General features: G+C 43.8%; 1 protein-coding gene across 12 annotated transcripts in view; it reads right to left on the bottom strand.

The window, feature by feature from the left end:
- The window catches only part of PLEKHM3 (pleckstrin homology domain containing M3), a 148,865-nt gene that overhangs the window by 46,038 nt on the left and 85,534 nt on the right, over positions 1 to 17,293 (bottom strand). For 10 of the 12 annotated variants that reach the window (XR_012905414.1, XM_075934373.1, XM_075934374.1 and 7 more), the window contains one exon: positions 4,684 to 4,841. The exons of 1 other annotated variant lie outside the window; for it this stretch is intronic. Coding sequence is in view for 10 of the 11 variants with exons in the window: in XM_075934373.1 (XP_075790488.1) it covers positions 4,684 to 4,841 (158 nt within the window). In the remaining variant the exon portion in view is untranslated. Of the gene's footprint in view, positions 1 to 6; positions 2,071 to 4,683; positions 4,842 to 17,293 lie in introns of those variants that run through there. One more of the 12 variants, XM_075934375.1, reaches the window with a different exon arrangement.

Below are 17,293 nucleotides of genomic sequence, written 5' to 3'. Positions count from 1 at the left end.
CTGAAAAACAGAAAATTAGAAAAAACTTTGAAAACCCAATCAGGGACATTAAAGGCTGCTTTTAAGACACTCTGGTCAATAAATTAACAACCTTAATAGGAGGCAATGAGTTTTGTTTGGATTTTTTTTCCACTGAGCCTGGAATACATTTTAACTCCAAGCAATAAAAGAGAAGGCAAACTCTCAGCTGGCGTAAGCTGTCATAGCTTCAGTCAAGAAAATTATGCTATGACTACTTATACCAGCTAAAGGTCTTGTCTCAGGAGTTTCAAACAACTCACTGGTATTTCAATATACTTCTGATTATTTAAAGGGCTCCCGAAGGAAGCAGAGTCTGAAAAGATCCTTGATGAGTGCTTACTTAAATAAAGAAAGGTTGGTACAGAGGCGGGAACTGAGGACGGGGAAATCAAACAGAAATTGAAAGAGGCTTCTAATATGATTGGCCAATTTGTATTTTGCTGCTCCTGCACTGTGGCCTCATTACATTGCACAGGATGGCGCCTCCCAAGAGAAGCCACAGAAAGGAAATACCCTTAAAAAGCTTATAACTTTGTAAGACCTTCCCTCCAGCATGGCTAAGACAGCAAACTTCATTGTTCTGTATTGTTGAACCGGATGTCAGAAGACTGCCAAGCACAGCCCACAGACCTGCTAATTAAGTGAACTGATTGTGTTTGTTTTGGAACCATTTGCCAACAAAGGAATGTGTCATGCTGATTAGTGAGAGGAGGGTATGTAATATATGTGTATTCAAACCCCGATGAGTGCACAATCCAGGTATTCACTCTGTTTGCTCAAGGACTGACAAAAATGAACAGTGAGCAAACAACCAGGACTAAAGAGAAACACCAGTCAGTCCTTTCAAAGAGGTCCCGTGTGCTTTCCCCCAGATACCTCTGTCTAAACAAGGACCCATCTATCATAAATTCCAACTCAAAACAAAGGAGACTCTTTTGGAATGAGACTTTCCTCTGCCTCATCTGACATAAGACTATGCATAAGTTTATAGCCCTGGAAAACCGAAGTCTAGTTGAGTCCGAATGAGCTAGATCAAGGTTCTCAAACTCCTCCCACCCCCACCACATTATAAAAATTGCATGGGTCACCTGTGTCATGACAGCTATTTTTCTGCATATAAAAGTATAGGTGCAGGAACTAGGGGTACAGCAGCAGGCCCTGGCTTGATGTGGTTTTCATCGTATACAGGGTTTACAATTTGGCTGAATGGCTCTCAGCGCTCCCACTATGCAAATTGTTCTCGCACCCCTATATAAAAACCAGGGCTGGCATTATGGGGTAGCAAGCAGGGCAACTGCATGTGCTCCATGCCACATGAGACTCTGCAAAGCTAAGTCAGTCAGCCCTGAAACCTGCTCGCAGTCCTGGACCCTTAGTTGAGAACTGCTGAGCTAGACTGACAGATGTCATTCTGGTTCCTCCACAGAGTGTGACCTTTCATGTAGGAAGCAGCGAAGACTGGCTGAGGCAAAAACAACTCCACACCCAAATCCAGACTTACACACTCACTTTGCCTTTCAACCACTTCATAATGGGGCCACTGAACAGGGAAAAAATTACTTCTACCACCAACTGCAGATCAGTTTATTATTTATTTTCTATCCCAAATGTTATAAAAAGAAGCTAAAACAATAGTAAAGTCCAAATTCTGTTGAGTTTCTCCAGTGCAGTCCACAGATTTCAGTGAGTAAGAACTAGGACAGCTGAGAGCAGAATTTGGCCCTTTGAGATGCTTCTGGCCACATTGCCAACTAGCCGCAAACACCCCCCTTTTTTCCACATGCCACCAATGACAGCTGCAAAAGCTGCCAAGCACCTAGTTCTGAACACAAAGAATTCAGTTCAATTTGCTAGTAAAACCAGATGCATACTTAAAATGATGAGCAACATCAGAGAAAATTATGCTGCTGAGTTAAAGTTGCCATTCTCTTTTTATCTTCACATCTATAGCACAGGCACTCAAGAGTCTTCAGATGATCATAGGTGCCATGGGCTGCAGTGCTTGGTCAGAAGAGGATGAGCAAATGAGTGAATCCCAGAAAAGTGCAACTAAAAGTGAAAACAGCAACTGGTGCCTAATTACAGCCTTGTGAACCTCAGAACAGTACATCTAAATTACAAATCTAACTTTGCACCAACAGCTGATTTAGTTTTATACTCTAGGAAAAAATACAACACACGTCATGTCATGAGATAAGCAAGAGTATGAAAATGTTCTGAATCTTGTTCTGGCTCTCTCTTCTCATGGGTACACAGTTTATTCTGTGTGTTGTGACTATTTCCGTCTATCTGTATAGGTCCTAGCATCATGATGAGTCAGGTCAGCAATCCTTGTCACGGATGTCAGACAGGGGCACATTAAAAGGCTTTCTGCTCCCTTCTGCCCCCATGTGCTGGTGGAGTACAGAGTGAAATATACAAGCTTACTTGTCAGTGTAACTTGCCTCTGCTTGCAGGTGGCATAGAGCAGAAAAATTAAATTGAAATGATCTGGTTCATTTTCCTTTGTGACTCTGCTCCAAGACTGAATGAGGTATCAGTAAGGAGAGGAGAAAAAAAAACTAGTAAGGAGAGAAGCAGAGAGGCGGGGATGGGGTAAGAGCAAGGATTAGCAACTGAAGAAGTAGGAGGGGAGCAAAATAAATGAGTAGCAAAAAAAGGAGAGCAATATTAGAGACCCTTCACTGCTTGTCAATAAAGCTTTGACTGAAGAAGGTGGACCTGATTTCAGTAATTCAGTTGCATGTCTGGCCACTAGAACAAAAATAACTGCTGAACTCTGATTCATACACAAATAGATTGAGGAGCAGTTTCACTCCACTTTCACTGGTCATTTGAGAAATTCTGCATCTTTCAGAAAGACTTTAAATGCTACAAGCAAGAGCTGTGGATACTATATACCCTGCGGCTTTGGTGATCAATCAAAAAATTAATAGGTAAATCACGCACACTCACAAACTTCAATTAAGCTTCACTAGCTGACTAGTTCACTACTTATTTTTCTGTTCTCATCAGGCTTTGTGGATATCTTTAATTGTCTAGTACAGACTTTTTATGCCATTTCATCCAAGTCTTTCCCACTTCTGCCTTCGGGTACATTTTATTTTCTTTTGGACACCATTTATAAAACAAAACTGCACACCTTGTTTAATTTATATCCAGCACTTTGTCTCCACACTTCTTGGAATGTGAATTCAGAGAAAGAATGTGCAAATACTCCTTTGAAAGCCATGTCAGCCTAAAATCCCCAACAGGCTGGCATTGGCCACTCCTGACACCGAGACCTTTGTCAATAAGGAGAATCCGATTCTCAACACCAAATTTTTAAGAAGCTAGTCTTGATCACCACCAGAGTAGGCGTCTCTAATTTGCTTTAATTGTATTAATGCAACAAGAGAATAAATTAAGATAAAAGTGTAATAGAAAAAGGCAGATTGTGCTGCTGGAGGTTTCAGTTTCATCATTGGATAAAAAATTAATGTCCTTTTCTCTTGTGGCTGTTCTTAACCCAGGAAATTTTCTGAAAAAAGTAGGATCCTATCTCCAGGGTCCTGTTCAAATTCTAGCTTGGGTTACTACATTGCATCTTGTTATATTTTTCATGTGATTTCAACTGGATACACCATCATTCCTTACTTCCTGTTCCCAGACTCCCAGCATTGTTAAACAACTGTTATATTCTCACTGAGAGGCAGCTACATTTAGTGGTGGCTGTGTATGTGTCAGTGTGTCTGTGTGCATATGAATGTCAACATAAATCTACACATACACACACGGACAGCAGAGTATCAGTTACAGCCTCACTTCACAGTAAGGAACAGCCATAACTCAGAAGAGGTGATTATTACCTAATAACTCATGGGCACGTTCTATCATAGGTCCAGTGAAATTAGAGGCAGGAAAGACATACAAAGTCGTCCTCAGCTGACCTCTGGATTTGTAGGGCCCTGTGCAAACTCAGATGTGCACAGTAAAGCAAGATTTCAGTTACTTTCATTGAATGCAGCTGCTGCACATCTCTACCCTTTTGAGTGTCAGTGGTGGGCTCTGTCTACACTGGTGGGTTCTTGCGCAAGAACATTTTGTGCAAGGGTTCTTATGCAACAACTCTTGGCAAGAACACATCCACACAGCTATGTGCTTTTGTGCAAGAGCATCCATGGCAGTGTGGGTGCTCTCTTGCGCAAGAAAGCTCTGATGGCCATTTTAGCCATATGGCTTTCTTGCACAAGAAACCCCTGCCACGCGTCCACACTGCCCTCTTGCGCACGAGAGCTTACACTTGTTAGATAAGAGCGTAGCTCTTGTGCGAGAACCCCTCTCTTACCATGCTTTACTGTAAATCTTCTTGCGCAAGAGCAAGCAGGCAGTGTGGATGCTCTGCGGAAGAACAGCCATTCTTACGCAAGAACCCGCCAGTGCAGACATAGCCCTGGTGTATAAAATGGGACTTAAGCTCTTTTAAACCAGATAAATGATAAAGTGGCCATTCTCCATCTATCTCCATGCATGCTCAAGGATGGTCTCTCCAGAACACAAGCCAGGGCAGATGTCCTTTATTGAGGGCCACCCCCAGGAACTGCTGAAATGGAAAGCCAGGTGATCTGGAATTGGAGAGGATAAGACATGCAGGTAAAACACATGGAAGGAAGCACACTGTACCTGCTTGTTGAAATATCCTCAAAGGGGTAAAGGATCTCTCCATTGTTACAAATCTCGCAGATGAAGCCCTTTTGGCTACAAAGGCTGCAGCTGTAGACATGAGAGGTAGCAAACTTTATTACCTTCCCCAAGAAAGGAGCCAACTTTCCTTCAATTACCTGGAAGAAGACAAACGATGACATTAACAAACCTATAAAGGAACAGGATTCCTTGAAACACTGAAAGGTTTATCTCATTTGCACTAACATAGGCAAGGAACTACTCTCAGCCAGCTGAAATAATCTGAGGGTAACTCTCAGTCATAGCTACATGAAAACCATAAGTATGGTAAAAGTAATATTAATGGTCCAACTAGTGCTGAGCTGAATTGACAATGATGACAAGTGGGGGCTAGATCCAGGGAAGCCAGGGACTATATCTGGTTCCCGGGCCTGAGGTTCCCCACCTCTATCCTAGAGCGCTTTAATGCAGTGCTGTTTGAAATGGTATCACATTGAAACCCAATGGAGAACTTTTAGTGTGCATTAGCAGTCACACAGACCCAGTCATGCACAATGAATAGTGCCTTTAGAAATCAAACCTTACAGTGTGCATTATGCCACTCTAGACAGGCTTAAGAAAAGAGATTCATTCTTTTATATAAATACAAATGCAAAAAGATCTGTGCCAGCTCAGAAAACTACCCTAAATGCTTTTCCTTCACTGCTATTTTTTATTCAGATTGTTTGGCCCAAATGCCAATGCTATTTTATTATCCTATCTTCACTCAATTAAAAAAAACAACAACTCTGCACTCAAATCTATTTTTTTCTTCTGAAAAAATGGAGGTTTCTACTTCTACCAGAGGTGACTTTTTGATATGTAACCATTTTAATATTGTGTTTATTTTTTTCTACAACCAGATGAATTCTAAAATAAATTATTCAAAGAAAACTGCAGTTTCCCCATAAGTGTCTAGCTCTCAAATCAAAAAGTCCCACATCAGTCTACTATCAGACAATAGTATAGGCAATCAGAAGTGATTTGCACTCACATACCAGTGTGAAAAACCTATGTAATGCAGATTAAGCATCTAGCCACAGCACGCCTCTACATTTCTGACTCAATGACCATGTCTCAAGAAGGGTGCTATTCAGGCAAACACTTTTTCAGATAAAATTTCATTAATCTGAAGAAATTCTGCTAGGGTAAGGAATTAATGAACAAAGCATAGGGCCCCCATATCATACTTTCCTCCCTTCTCTTCCCATGGTGCGAATGACAGCCTGCTGGATTACTGGTAGAAATGCGTCATAGGATTAGATGCTGACCTACAGTTAAAAGGATAGTAACAATAGTTCTTCAAAGGATTATGCGCAAGATGCTTCTACCCTTCCCAGCTTTCAAATAAAGGATCATATCTGAACACATGCCTACCTTGCCAGATTTGGCTCATATAGAAATTAAATACATTTTGCCCATTGGTTTTAAATTACACAATTTCATACCTGTTGAGTTTCACTTGAAATATCAGGTTAGTGCAAAGCCATTGTGACCAAGCTATAGCTCAAATCAAAGCATATAAATACAAATTCCAGTAGCATTCTTCATCTACGTGTGCATCTAATGTTATTTCTAAAGGTCCATTCTATCCCATCACCCAACTGACACTGCCATAGCTGGGAGAATGCAAGCAGGAAAGGAACTTAATGGATGCCACTGAGTGGAAGTGTCCTTTCCTTGCCAAAGTTCGGCACTGTGAGAACATCTGTGAGAACAGGAAGCAGCAATGTTATTGCTAGCATTACAGATAGGACATCCGCTCATGTTAAAGGGGAAAATGATGTTCCTATTGCATCCTAGCATCGGAAGAGCCCGTATGCTGGAACATAAACAATTCCGAAAGGTCATGGCATGTAACAGAGCACGAAGTCTTGGTTTAAGATGCTGACATTGCTAACCTTAGAGCAGATCCCAACCCAAGAAGCAACATGTTAATATGGGAGAGTTAGAAATAAAGTAAGAGCTTTTGCTTTGAAATTCAAGAGTAAATGAGGATCAAAAGTCCAAATTAAGCCAGGAAGGGGCGTGGAAGTTGACCAACATCCAAGAAAGATGGATGAGAAACAGCAGCAGTGTTGCTTAAACAATTTGGCCATAGGTGTCTGGTAGCCTTCCCAAACTGCCAAGCATGGCCACGCCCACACTCCACCCCAGAATGTCTGCTGTAGTCACTCTGGTGGCATGTTGGTGCCACCAGCACCCATCTTCCCTGTAATCCTGGCCAGGGAGGCTGGAACTGTGCAGCCTCCTCCCTCCCCCGGTGTTCCAGGAGCGGCGTGGCGTGGTCTCCTCCCTCCCCCAGTGCTCCAGGAGCCACGTGATGCAGCCTCCTCCCTTCCCCCACTGCTCTGGGAGCTGCGTGGCACGGTTTCCTCCATCCCCCAGTGTTCCAGGGGCCGGGGAGGCTGAGGCATGTACACATGCCCCTTTGCATCACTTCCCCTCCCTATGGGAGGGGAGGACTCAGCAGAGAGGGTGGCACTGTAGGTGGGGCTGGAGGCCTGCCTCCCCCAACCCCAGATGCATCAACCTCCCATAGTTTTGCCCAGAGTTTCAAAGACTGCTTGTGATTTCAGGATGTCTCGTGTTTTTTTGGGTCCCAACATGAATCGCCTTAATGGGCCCTGATTTGCTAGTTGGGCGCTGAGCACGGCAGAAAGTCAGGCCTCTCAAGTTGGGCACTGAGCAGCGGAGGTGCCCTGACTCACCAGTTGCTTGGCCATAAAAGCATCATTAGAACCAAAAGATTAAGGGGACTGACTAAATGGGGGCGGGAATAACTGTGTATAGTTGAAGGATTATTGTTTAATTATTAAAACAAAAAGAAATCAGGTCTGCCTCTGAACGCAAATAATCTCTGAGGAGAAAGCAAGGTCCGAGTGTTGCCTTTGTCATTTGAAGAACACTTCTCAGGAATTCATTCACTCCCTGCTTCCTCCCCTTCCCACCCTCTTCATGCCCATGGAAATGCTTCAATTTCTGCACCTGGAAGCGTTAACTCTCCAGGGGTACGTCTAGACTACAGGGTTTTGTCGACCGAAGTTTTGTCGACAGATACTGTCGACAAAACGTCTGTCGCCATAGAGCGTCTAGACACATTCAGTTTTGTCGACAAAGCAAGCTGCTTTGTCAACAAAACCCTGTAGTCTAGATGCAACCCTACAGGCAATAACACCTTCTGTTGACAGAACTCTGTCAACAGAAGGTGTTATGCCTCGTAAAATGAGGTTTACCAGCGTCGACAGAACTCAGCGGTAGTGTAGACGCAGGTATAGTTTTGTCGACAAAAGTCCACTTTTGTCAACAAAACTCAGTAGTCTAGACACACCCCAGGAGTGGCAGAAAGCCCCAAAGGAAAGGCTCTTCCAACACTGACACATAAAATGCACGTACAAAGCTTCAGCAAAGGCAATAGCTTGTAGTCATTTTTCAAACAGGAAGGTGTGGATAATATTGCAGGTCCTGACAGCACATGCCTCATGTTAACCCTTACTTTACTAAAGCGGCGAGGAGTCCTGTGGCACTTTATAGACTAACTGAAGTGTAGGAGCATAAGCTTTCGTGGGCAAAGACCCACTTCGTCAGATGCATGTAGTGGAAATTTCCAGAGGCAGGGATAAATATGCAGGCCAGGATCAGGCTGGAGATGACGAGGTGGATCCAATCAAGGAGGATGAGGCCCACTTCTAGTAGCTGATCTGGAGGTGTGAATACCAAGAGAGCAGAAGCTGCTTTTGTAGTTAGCAAGCCATTCACAGTCTTTGTTTAATCCAGAGTTGATTGTGTCAAACTTGAAGATGAACTGTAGCTCAGCAGTTTCTCTTTGAAGTCTGGTCCTGAAGTTTTTTTGCTGCAGGATGGCTACCTTTAGATCCGCAATTGTGTGTCCAGGAGGACTGCAGTGTTCCCCTACAGGTTTTTGTATGTTGCCATTCCTAATATCAGATCTGTGTCCATTGATTCTTTTACGTAGGGACTCTCCAGTTTGGCCGATGTATATAGCAGTGGGGCATTGTTGGCACATGATGGCATATATTACGTTGGAATTCACACCTCCAGATCAGCTACTAGAAGTGGGCCTCATCTTCCTTGATTGGATCCACCTGGTCATCTCCAGCCTGATCCTGGCCTGCATATTTATACCTACCTCTGGAAATTTCCACTACATGCATCTGACGAAGTGGGTCTGACGGTCTATTGGTTTCATGCTCGTTACCTACAAGACCACAAGTCTGGTTCCCTGGGAGGGATGCATCTTGGTGCTGGCCCTGTAGGACACTTGCCACAGTGCCAAGAAGGGTTCGAGTGGTTTTTAACTACACCAGTGCTCAATGAGGAGGAGATACCTGCCCAAGTGTCAGAGCCTGGAAGGTTTTGGAATGGAGTTACATGCTTTGGTTGGACCTACTCCTGGAGGTTTCCTCACATGACAATCTTTAATTAAAGCTCAATCTTTAATTCCTGGAGACTCCAGGCCACCCTACTCTGGAAGAGAAAAGCCTTGGGGGGCATGGAGAGGGGCACTACTTGCTACATCTGTACAACAGATAAAACCAGTGCCCCCCACCTCCTGAGCGCAGCCATCCAAGTGCACAGAGCACATCTCCAGCCTTGAATAGAAACAGCTGCAATATTAAAGGAACTGGCCCATGAAACTGCAAGTCCATTAGCAATATTTTTTACTTAATCTCTAAACTCAGGGGCTGTGTCTACACTGGCCGCGAGTACTGGCACAAGAACACTGACGTTCTAATGTATAAAGTCAGGGCTTCTTGCGCAAATACTCTGACGCTCCCGCTCAGGGATAAGCCCCCTTGTGCAACTGTTCTTGCGCAAGAGGCCAGTGTAGACAGGCAACATGAATTTCTTGCGCAAGAAAGCCTGATGTTTAAAATGGCCATTGGAGCTTTCTTGCGCAAGAGAGTGTCTACACTGGCACGGATGCTCTTGCGCAAAAGCACATCTTTTGCACAAAGGAACATGCCAGTGTAGACGCTCTCTTACTCAAATACTCTAATGCAAAAACTTTTGCGTTAAAGAGTATTTGTGCAAAATCTTGCCAATGCAGACGTAGCCAGGGGTTGTACCATTTGAGTGGAGAGATAATATAGTTTCTATTTTTAAGAAAGGGAAAAAAAGTGACCCGGGTAACTACAGGCCTGTTAGTTTGACATCTGTAGTATGCAAAGTCTTGGAAAAAAATTTGAAGGAGAAAGTAGTTAGGGACATTGAGGTTAATGGCAATTGGGACAAATTTTAACATGGTTTTACAAAAGGTAGATCGTGCCAAACCAAACTGATCTCCTTTTTTGAGAAAGTAACAGATTTTTTAGATAAAGGAAATGCAGTGGATCTAATCTACTTCGATATCAGTAAGGCATTTGATACAGTACCACATGGGGAATTATTGTTTAAATTGGAAAAGATGGGGATCAATATGAAAACAGAGGTGGATAAAGAACTGGTTAAAGGGGAGACTACAGCAACTCATACTGAAAGGTGAACTGTCAGGCTGGAGAGAGTTCCTCAGGGATCAGTTCTGGGACCATTATTATTTAATCTTTTTAATACTGACCTTGGTACTAAAAGTGGGAGTGCGCTAATAAAGTTTGCGGATGACACAAAGTTGGGAGGTATTACCAATTCAGAAAAAGATCGGGATATCATACAGGAAGATCTGGATGATCTTGTAAATTTGAGTTCTAGTAATAGGATGAAATTTAGTAGTGAGAAGTGTAAGGTTATGTATTTAGGGATTAATAACAAGAATTTTAGTTATAAGCTGGGGACACATCAGTTGGAAGTAACGGAAGAGGAGAAGGACATCGGAGTCCTGGTTGATCACAGGATGACTATGAACCACCAATGTGACATGGCCGTGAAAAAGGCTAATACGGTTTTGGGATGCATTAGGCAAGGTATTTACAGTAGAGATAAGGAAGTGTTAGTGCCGTTATATAAGGCATTGGTGAGACCCCATTTGGAATACTGTGTGCAGTTCTGGTCTCCCATTTTTAAGAAGGATGAATTCAAACTGGAACAGGTACAAAGAAGGGCCACTAGGATGATCCAAGGAATGGAAAACCTGTCTTATGAAAGGAGACTCAAGGAACTTGGCTTGTTTACCTTAAACAAAAGAAGGCGGAGGGGAGATATGATTGCTCTCTTTAAATATATTAGAGGGATAAATGCCAGGGAGGGAGAGGAATTATTTAAGCTCAATACCAAGGTGGACACAAGAACAAATGGATTTAAGTTGGCTATTGGGAAGTTTAGACTCGAAATTAGATGAAGGTTTCTAACCATCAGAGGAGTGACGTTCTGACACAGCCTTCCAAGGGAAGTAGTGGGGGCAAAAAACCTATCTGGCTTCAAGATTAAGCTAGATGGGTTTATGAAGGGGATGGTTTGATGAGGTAACAATTAAGTGACCTTTCACTATCAGGGTAAATAGGTCAATGGAGGGATGATAGGAGTTACTATAGAGAACTCTTTTCTGGGTGTCTGGTTGGTGAGTCTTGCCCACATGCTCAGGGTTTAGCTGATCGCCATATTTGGGGTCGGGAAGGAATTTTCCTCCAGGGTAGATTGGAAGAGGCCCTGGAGGTTTTTCGCCTTCCTCTGTAGCATGGGGTACAGATCACAGCTGGAGGATTCTCTGCATCTTGGGGTCTTTAAACCATCATTTGAAGACTTCAATATCTGAGATATAGGTGAGAGGATTATTCTAGGAGGGGTGGGTGAGATTCTGTGGCCTGCACTGTGCAGGGGGTCAGACTAGATGATCATAATGGTCCCTTCTGACCTTAAAGTCGATGAGTCTATGAGCTCCTCGGGGCCAGCCATGCAGCTGGCCAGGCAAATGGAACGTCCTGTTCTCCAGAGTGTGTCTGGTCTCTGGGTCAGTGCACTGGTGAGTGTGAGCGTGAGCTCTTCCTGCTTGGCCACAGTAAGGTAGGAGATGGCAACAATGAGCTGGGACACCTTCTTGCAGACTGAGCCAAACGTACAATTATGTTAAAAAAGAGACGAGAGAGCAAGAGCCTCACTTGGTCTCTCACAAGTACGGCTCGAGTGCAGCTGTTTATTACTTGTGATGCACAGGGAATTTGCAAGATTCTGTTCACATGCTGGAACCACTATGGGATTGGGAAAAAGTGCACATAATCTACCTATTTCAGCCCGCCCCTTCCACTCTGCTATGACCAACCTACACCAATTACACCCACTGCAAGGAAAAGCACAATAGCGACGTGAAAAAGAAGGTGTGAGGGAGGGCACATGTTCCCAAATGCATCATTAATCCATCTAACTGAATAATCAAGCTCTTTAAAATAGCAAATTGTACCCTACTGAAAGGCACGCAGACACCACAGTGATGGGTGTGGTATACGAACCTTACCAGAAGGGTGGCAGGCAGCGGAAGGGATTCCTCATGTTGCACAGAGTACTTGCCATGGGCTCATTTATTCCATTACAGTAATGTGGCCATGGCTGGTAATTTTTGGTTTCTATGTTTAGAAAAAGAAATGGGGCCTCCTGATTTCAGAAGAGACAGAAAATCTTGCTAAAATATATTAGTAAACCTTAAAGCCACATGCCACTTACTGGAGCAGGAGAACCTGATGTTTCAAATCATCACATTCCTCATAATAATAATTATTTGCTTTAAGGTAGCACTTAGCTGAGATCAGTGCCTTATAGGGCTGTATAACAATATCAGAACATAATGGAAAAGGGTTTAAAATCTCCCAAATAATTTTAACCAAATGACAGCCATTGCTGGGGTATAAGGTCTACTTCACCTGGAGTGGGGATCACAGACTGCACGTGAAGGGAAAGTCTGTCTTTTAACTCAAATTCTGCAGAACGTTAAGAAATGTGCTGGAGGAATGTTTAAAAACTATTTCCCTGTTGCACTTTACATCATGAGTGTAAAGATTTATTTCTGGTGAGGAGAGTCCTCCCAGTCATGAAATGTTGGGTTCTGGCATGCTGCAGTTCCATCAAAGTGCCTCAGATAGTCAATCCCAAAATGATTTTGGAGACAGAGCCAGTTTTTCATAGCTATCCGAAAATTGGTCCCAGCACAGTACAGCATCCTCCTCAGCAATTAGAAGAGTAATGGGATGTCACTGGACATCACATGAGCACCTGCAGAGTTACACCTTGATTTGCTGTGTACTAACATTCTACACGGACAAGCTCTAATTTGCAAAATTTGTGCTGCTTTTTGTGCCAAGCACATGGCACTTGTTTCCCATCTCAGAATGGACAAACAAATTGTCCTCGGTGACTTTTAAACACATAAACCACTTGAGCAAAGTCAAGGTATTATGAAAATATGCAACTCAAGCACTTCTCTCTTCTCCTCTGCAGTCTAAGTTTTATAAAACCAGGAGGATACTGAAGACAAAGCGGAGCAAGGGGTATTGTTCAATCTGAAATCCATTTGGACATCAAATTAACGTGAACATGAATGGCAACATGCACTTGTTCAAAGCTTTGCTGTTTGTCAGTAAAACCGCAGCCCTTGATGACTGTGCTTCTATGGCACAAATTAGATTGTTTTTTGTTTTCTTGTCTTGTCCTTTTAAACAAATATATTTAATAACTATTGTCCTGCCCAATTTCATGGAATGCCCTTTGGCTACAGACTGTTAGTCTGTTGTAATTCAGATTCTTAATTTAAACAGAGAAACGCAACTCAAGAGCCCTTTGCAGACACTGATGTGGAATTACTCACCTCCTAGTCTCACTGAAATCAAACTGGCTGCTTGTGTGAGTAAATGCTTGCCCATGTGAATGAAAGTTGCACAATCCAACCCCCCCCCCAAAAGCAGAAACACCGTGTTGCAATACATTTTCTAATATTAAAAATTAACTAAGAGACTAAATGGCTTACCTGAAACGTAGCGGGGCACTTCGCCTCTAGATCACTGGTTTAAACCCAGCCCAAGTTGCCAATGGCTAAAAGTCTGACTGTCTGATGAGCTGTTGGTAGCCTCAGTTCAGTTCCTCCTGAACACACTTTCCAGTACGAACAGACAATGCACCTGGCATCCTTCCATTAGCAACCTCAACAGAGAGCCCAAGGATCAAATGGCCAAGATGGAGTCTGAGTTACCCTCCCACTCAGATCACTTTATTCAGCAGACAGGTACTCATACAAGTGTGAACCATTGGAAACAAGAAGTGGACAAAGCTTGCAAGCGGCAACCACAAAACTCCATGAAGAAAGCAGACAAAACTTACAAAGCTGAACAGTTTGTCTCTCAAAACCTAGACATATGTAATCTAGACATAGCCGTAGTGTCTTTTTTCAACACATACTGGCCCAGATTTTTAAAAGCTATGTAGATGTCGCTCTGCTTGGCGTTGTAATGCCTCACTAATTTAGGAGCCAAAATCCCATTTTAAAAGGGATTTAGGCACTAGCCATTTAGGTTCCTAAATCAGTAAGGCACTACAACACTGAGCACAGCAACACCTACATAGCTTTCCAAGTGTGGGCTACTGTCACTATGGCATACTTGTAGCACTAGATGTTTAGCTTCCTGACCCAATAAAACATGCAAGGGAAGCCAAGTCTGACACTCTCAGAAGTGTGACTGCAAAACTGAGCACTCCAGGGTTAAGTATTTCTAAAGAGGTGAGAACATAGTAAAAACTCAGAGACTTGGTATCGCTGCTGCTGCCAGACAGTCTAAATTTGCCAAATGCCTGTGACCCCACCCTTGTAAATCAGCTTGTTAATCATTATCATCACAGACTGATAAAGCTGTTTTATAAGCCAACGCAGTAACATTAACTCTGCAGGAGCTGGCATATTTCCCTGAAGATAACATTTATGAGGAGGCACTCACTTTGGAAACACTGGTTCGCTTCATAAATCTCTTCTGGAGCTTGGGATAATCTACTCCACTGCTCCCTCCATTGGATTTCCGTGTTGACACAAGGGAGGCAGAGAAAGGATGGGGAAGCGGTATGTAATCCCTAGCACATCTAGAATTACAGATTCAAACTTCGGCAGCCTTGTCACAGCCCTTCATCCCTTTGAAACAATATTTATGATTATTTATCAAGGCCAAGAATACACCTGTTGCTGTACAATACACCAACAGAGACAGTTTTTGCTCTGAGGGGCTTATTCAGTGGAAGAGGCAGACACAAAAAGGACAAGAAGCACTGGGAAACCAGAAGTGGTGTCAAACATTTTAACCTCAAGCATCATCCTTAGTTATACAATGGAATGGTGGAAAAGCCCTTTCAATACTGTGGATTAGTGTCTGCCGGACTCATGAAAGAGGTAAGCCTCAAGAAGGAAACTCACAGAGCCTCCAATGATTTAACAGGGTTTCTATTCCCCACATCTAAATCAATTCCTGCCTACTCCCCTGGATGTTTCCCTCACACCACTCGAATCAACACAATCTACTGCATATTGAGCCTTGGTCAGATTATGTATTATAGCCAAATATGCAAGGTAGGGGAAACTATACCCTGGCTGGGAAGTATTAGATGTAGTAGAACAGGGAAAAAGGAGGAAAGAGGATCTTGTGGCTAAGACACTGGGCTGGGATTCAGGAGAGGGAGATGCAATTCCCAACTCTGTCACTAACTCTGTTGTGTCACCCTTGTCACTTGCTCCCCAACATCAGTTTTATTCTGTGTCAATATCCCCTGCTTTCGCCCACCTTACATATTGAAACTGTAACTAGTTCGTACGTGGTTTGGCTTTCCATAGGTGCACTGGACAGTGCCTTATGCAAGGAGCCTGGAAATTAGCCCACATTAGGTGCTTCTATAATACAAATAAATTGAGAAAACAAAGAGGTGTCATGCATGTCTTTGGGAGCCGTGTCCCTACTCTGTAACATGGCTGAACTGAACCCATGATAACAGCTGCCTTCAGCAGCTTGTAGAAATAAAATATTGCCAACAAAGGAAGCAAAAACGTATGATTTAGGTTGATAATACAGTAGCTGTCACTAGAGGACTAGAGGACATCTAATGAAATGAATGGGTAGCAGGCTTCAAACTAATAACAGAAAGTTCTTCTTCACAAAGCAAATAGTCAACCTGTGGAACTCCTTGCCGCAGGAGGCTGTGAAGGCTAGAACTATAACAGAGTAAAGAGAAGTTAGATAAAGTCATGGAGGTTGGGTCCATGGAGTGGTATTAGCCAAGGGGTAGAAATGGTGTCCCTGGCTTCTGTTTGTGAAGGCTGGAGATGGATGGCATGAGACAAATAGCTTGGTCATTGTCTTCGGTCCATCCCCTCCAGGGTACCTAGTGTGGGCTGCTGTCAGCAGACAGGCTACTGGGCTAGATGAACCTTTGGTCTGACCCAGTACGGCCGTTCTTATGTTCTTAGCTCAGGGCTCAGGGTCGGGGATCTCACTGGATCACCTTGATTTTCATGCAAACCTGTTCCTGGGTTAGCATGTGGCCTTTGGTGGCCAGGCTGGCAGCTATCCTGCCCTAGACGGCCACTTTCCTGTGCCTAGTGTGGAGGTCATGGATGTTGGAGGCCTCCCCCCAAACCTGGATGAGGTCCACGATCTCCGCACTAGACCAGGCGGGCGCCCGCCTCTTGCGGCCCCGGGCAGGCTCCTGGGAGCCACCAACCTGGTCCTGGGAAGAGGCGGAGGGCTGGGTGGCAGCGGGTGGCTGGCTCGTGCCGTGCCAGGTGCAGGGTCTGCTGGCTGGGTGCTGGCAGGCTTGCACCTGGCACGGGCACCGTAGCCAGACCATGCCCCTTTAAGGGCTCTGGGGCCGGGAGGGGGGCAGACGAGTTTCTCTGGTTGTGCTCAGAGTGGCCACCAGGGCAAGCTGGGAAGGGCTAGCCTCCCACTAGTTCGAATTAAGTGGCTACAGAGCCCTTAATTCGAACTACTTAATTCGAAGTAGGCGTTAGTCCTCGTAGAATGAGGTTTACCTAATTCGAATTAAGCGCTCCGCTAGTTCGAATTAAATTCGAACTAGAGGTTTGCTAGTGTAGCGCCTATGAAAGTTAATTCGAACTAACGGCTGTTAGTTCGAATTAACTTTGTAGTGTAGACATACCCTGAGAGACTTAATCACTAGTGAGGCAAGGTGACTGTTCTGGAGGGTGAGCTGACAGCAGATCATTTCATTTCTGTGGTCATGCACTTGTCTATGTGTGTGTCTGTTTATGTGCTGTACATACGCACACATGCCATACAGACAGGTACCACATATAATAATGTGGTGCAATTAAAGGGGCTTGGAGACAACTGCGCCACTTAAGAATGACAATGCCAGAGATGATATTGAGAGCATCCCTAGCACTGCTTATGCTGAGGAAGTGACACATGTAAAGAAAAACTATTTTATGAAGTTAGGAGAGTTCTTGTTTTGTTTGTGTGTGTGTGTGTTTGAAGCCCTGTTTGTATCCCTTTACTTGTAAAGTTACCACTGGTCCTATTGTGCAGTATCAGAAAAAGCCATAAGCACATAGTCATACACTATACCAGCAAAAGCTCAAGTTCCCTAGTGCAACTGCACATCTACTAAATGTTTTTGCCAGCATGGCTACATCAAC

This window comes from Pelodiscus sinensis, chromosome 7 (genome assembly GCF_049634645.1).
Source record: "Pelodiscus sinensis isolate JC-2024 chromosome 7, ASM4963464v1, whole genome shotgun sequence".
In the NCBI taxonomy this organism is placed as follows: domain Eukaryota; kingdom Metazoa; phylum Chordata; order Testudines; family Trionychidae; genus Pelodiscus; species Pelodiscus sinensis.
This window is presented reverse-complemented; position numbering and strand designations above follow the sequence as displayed.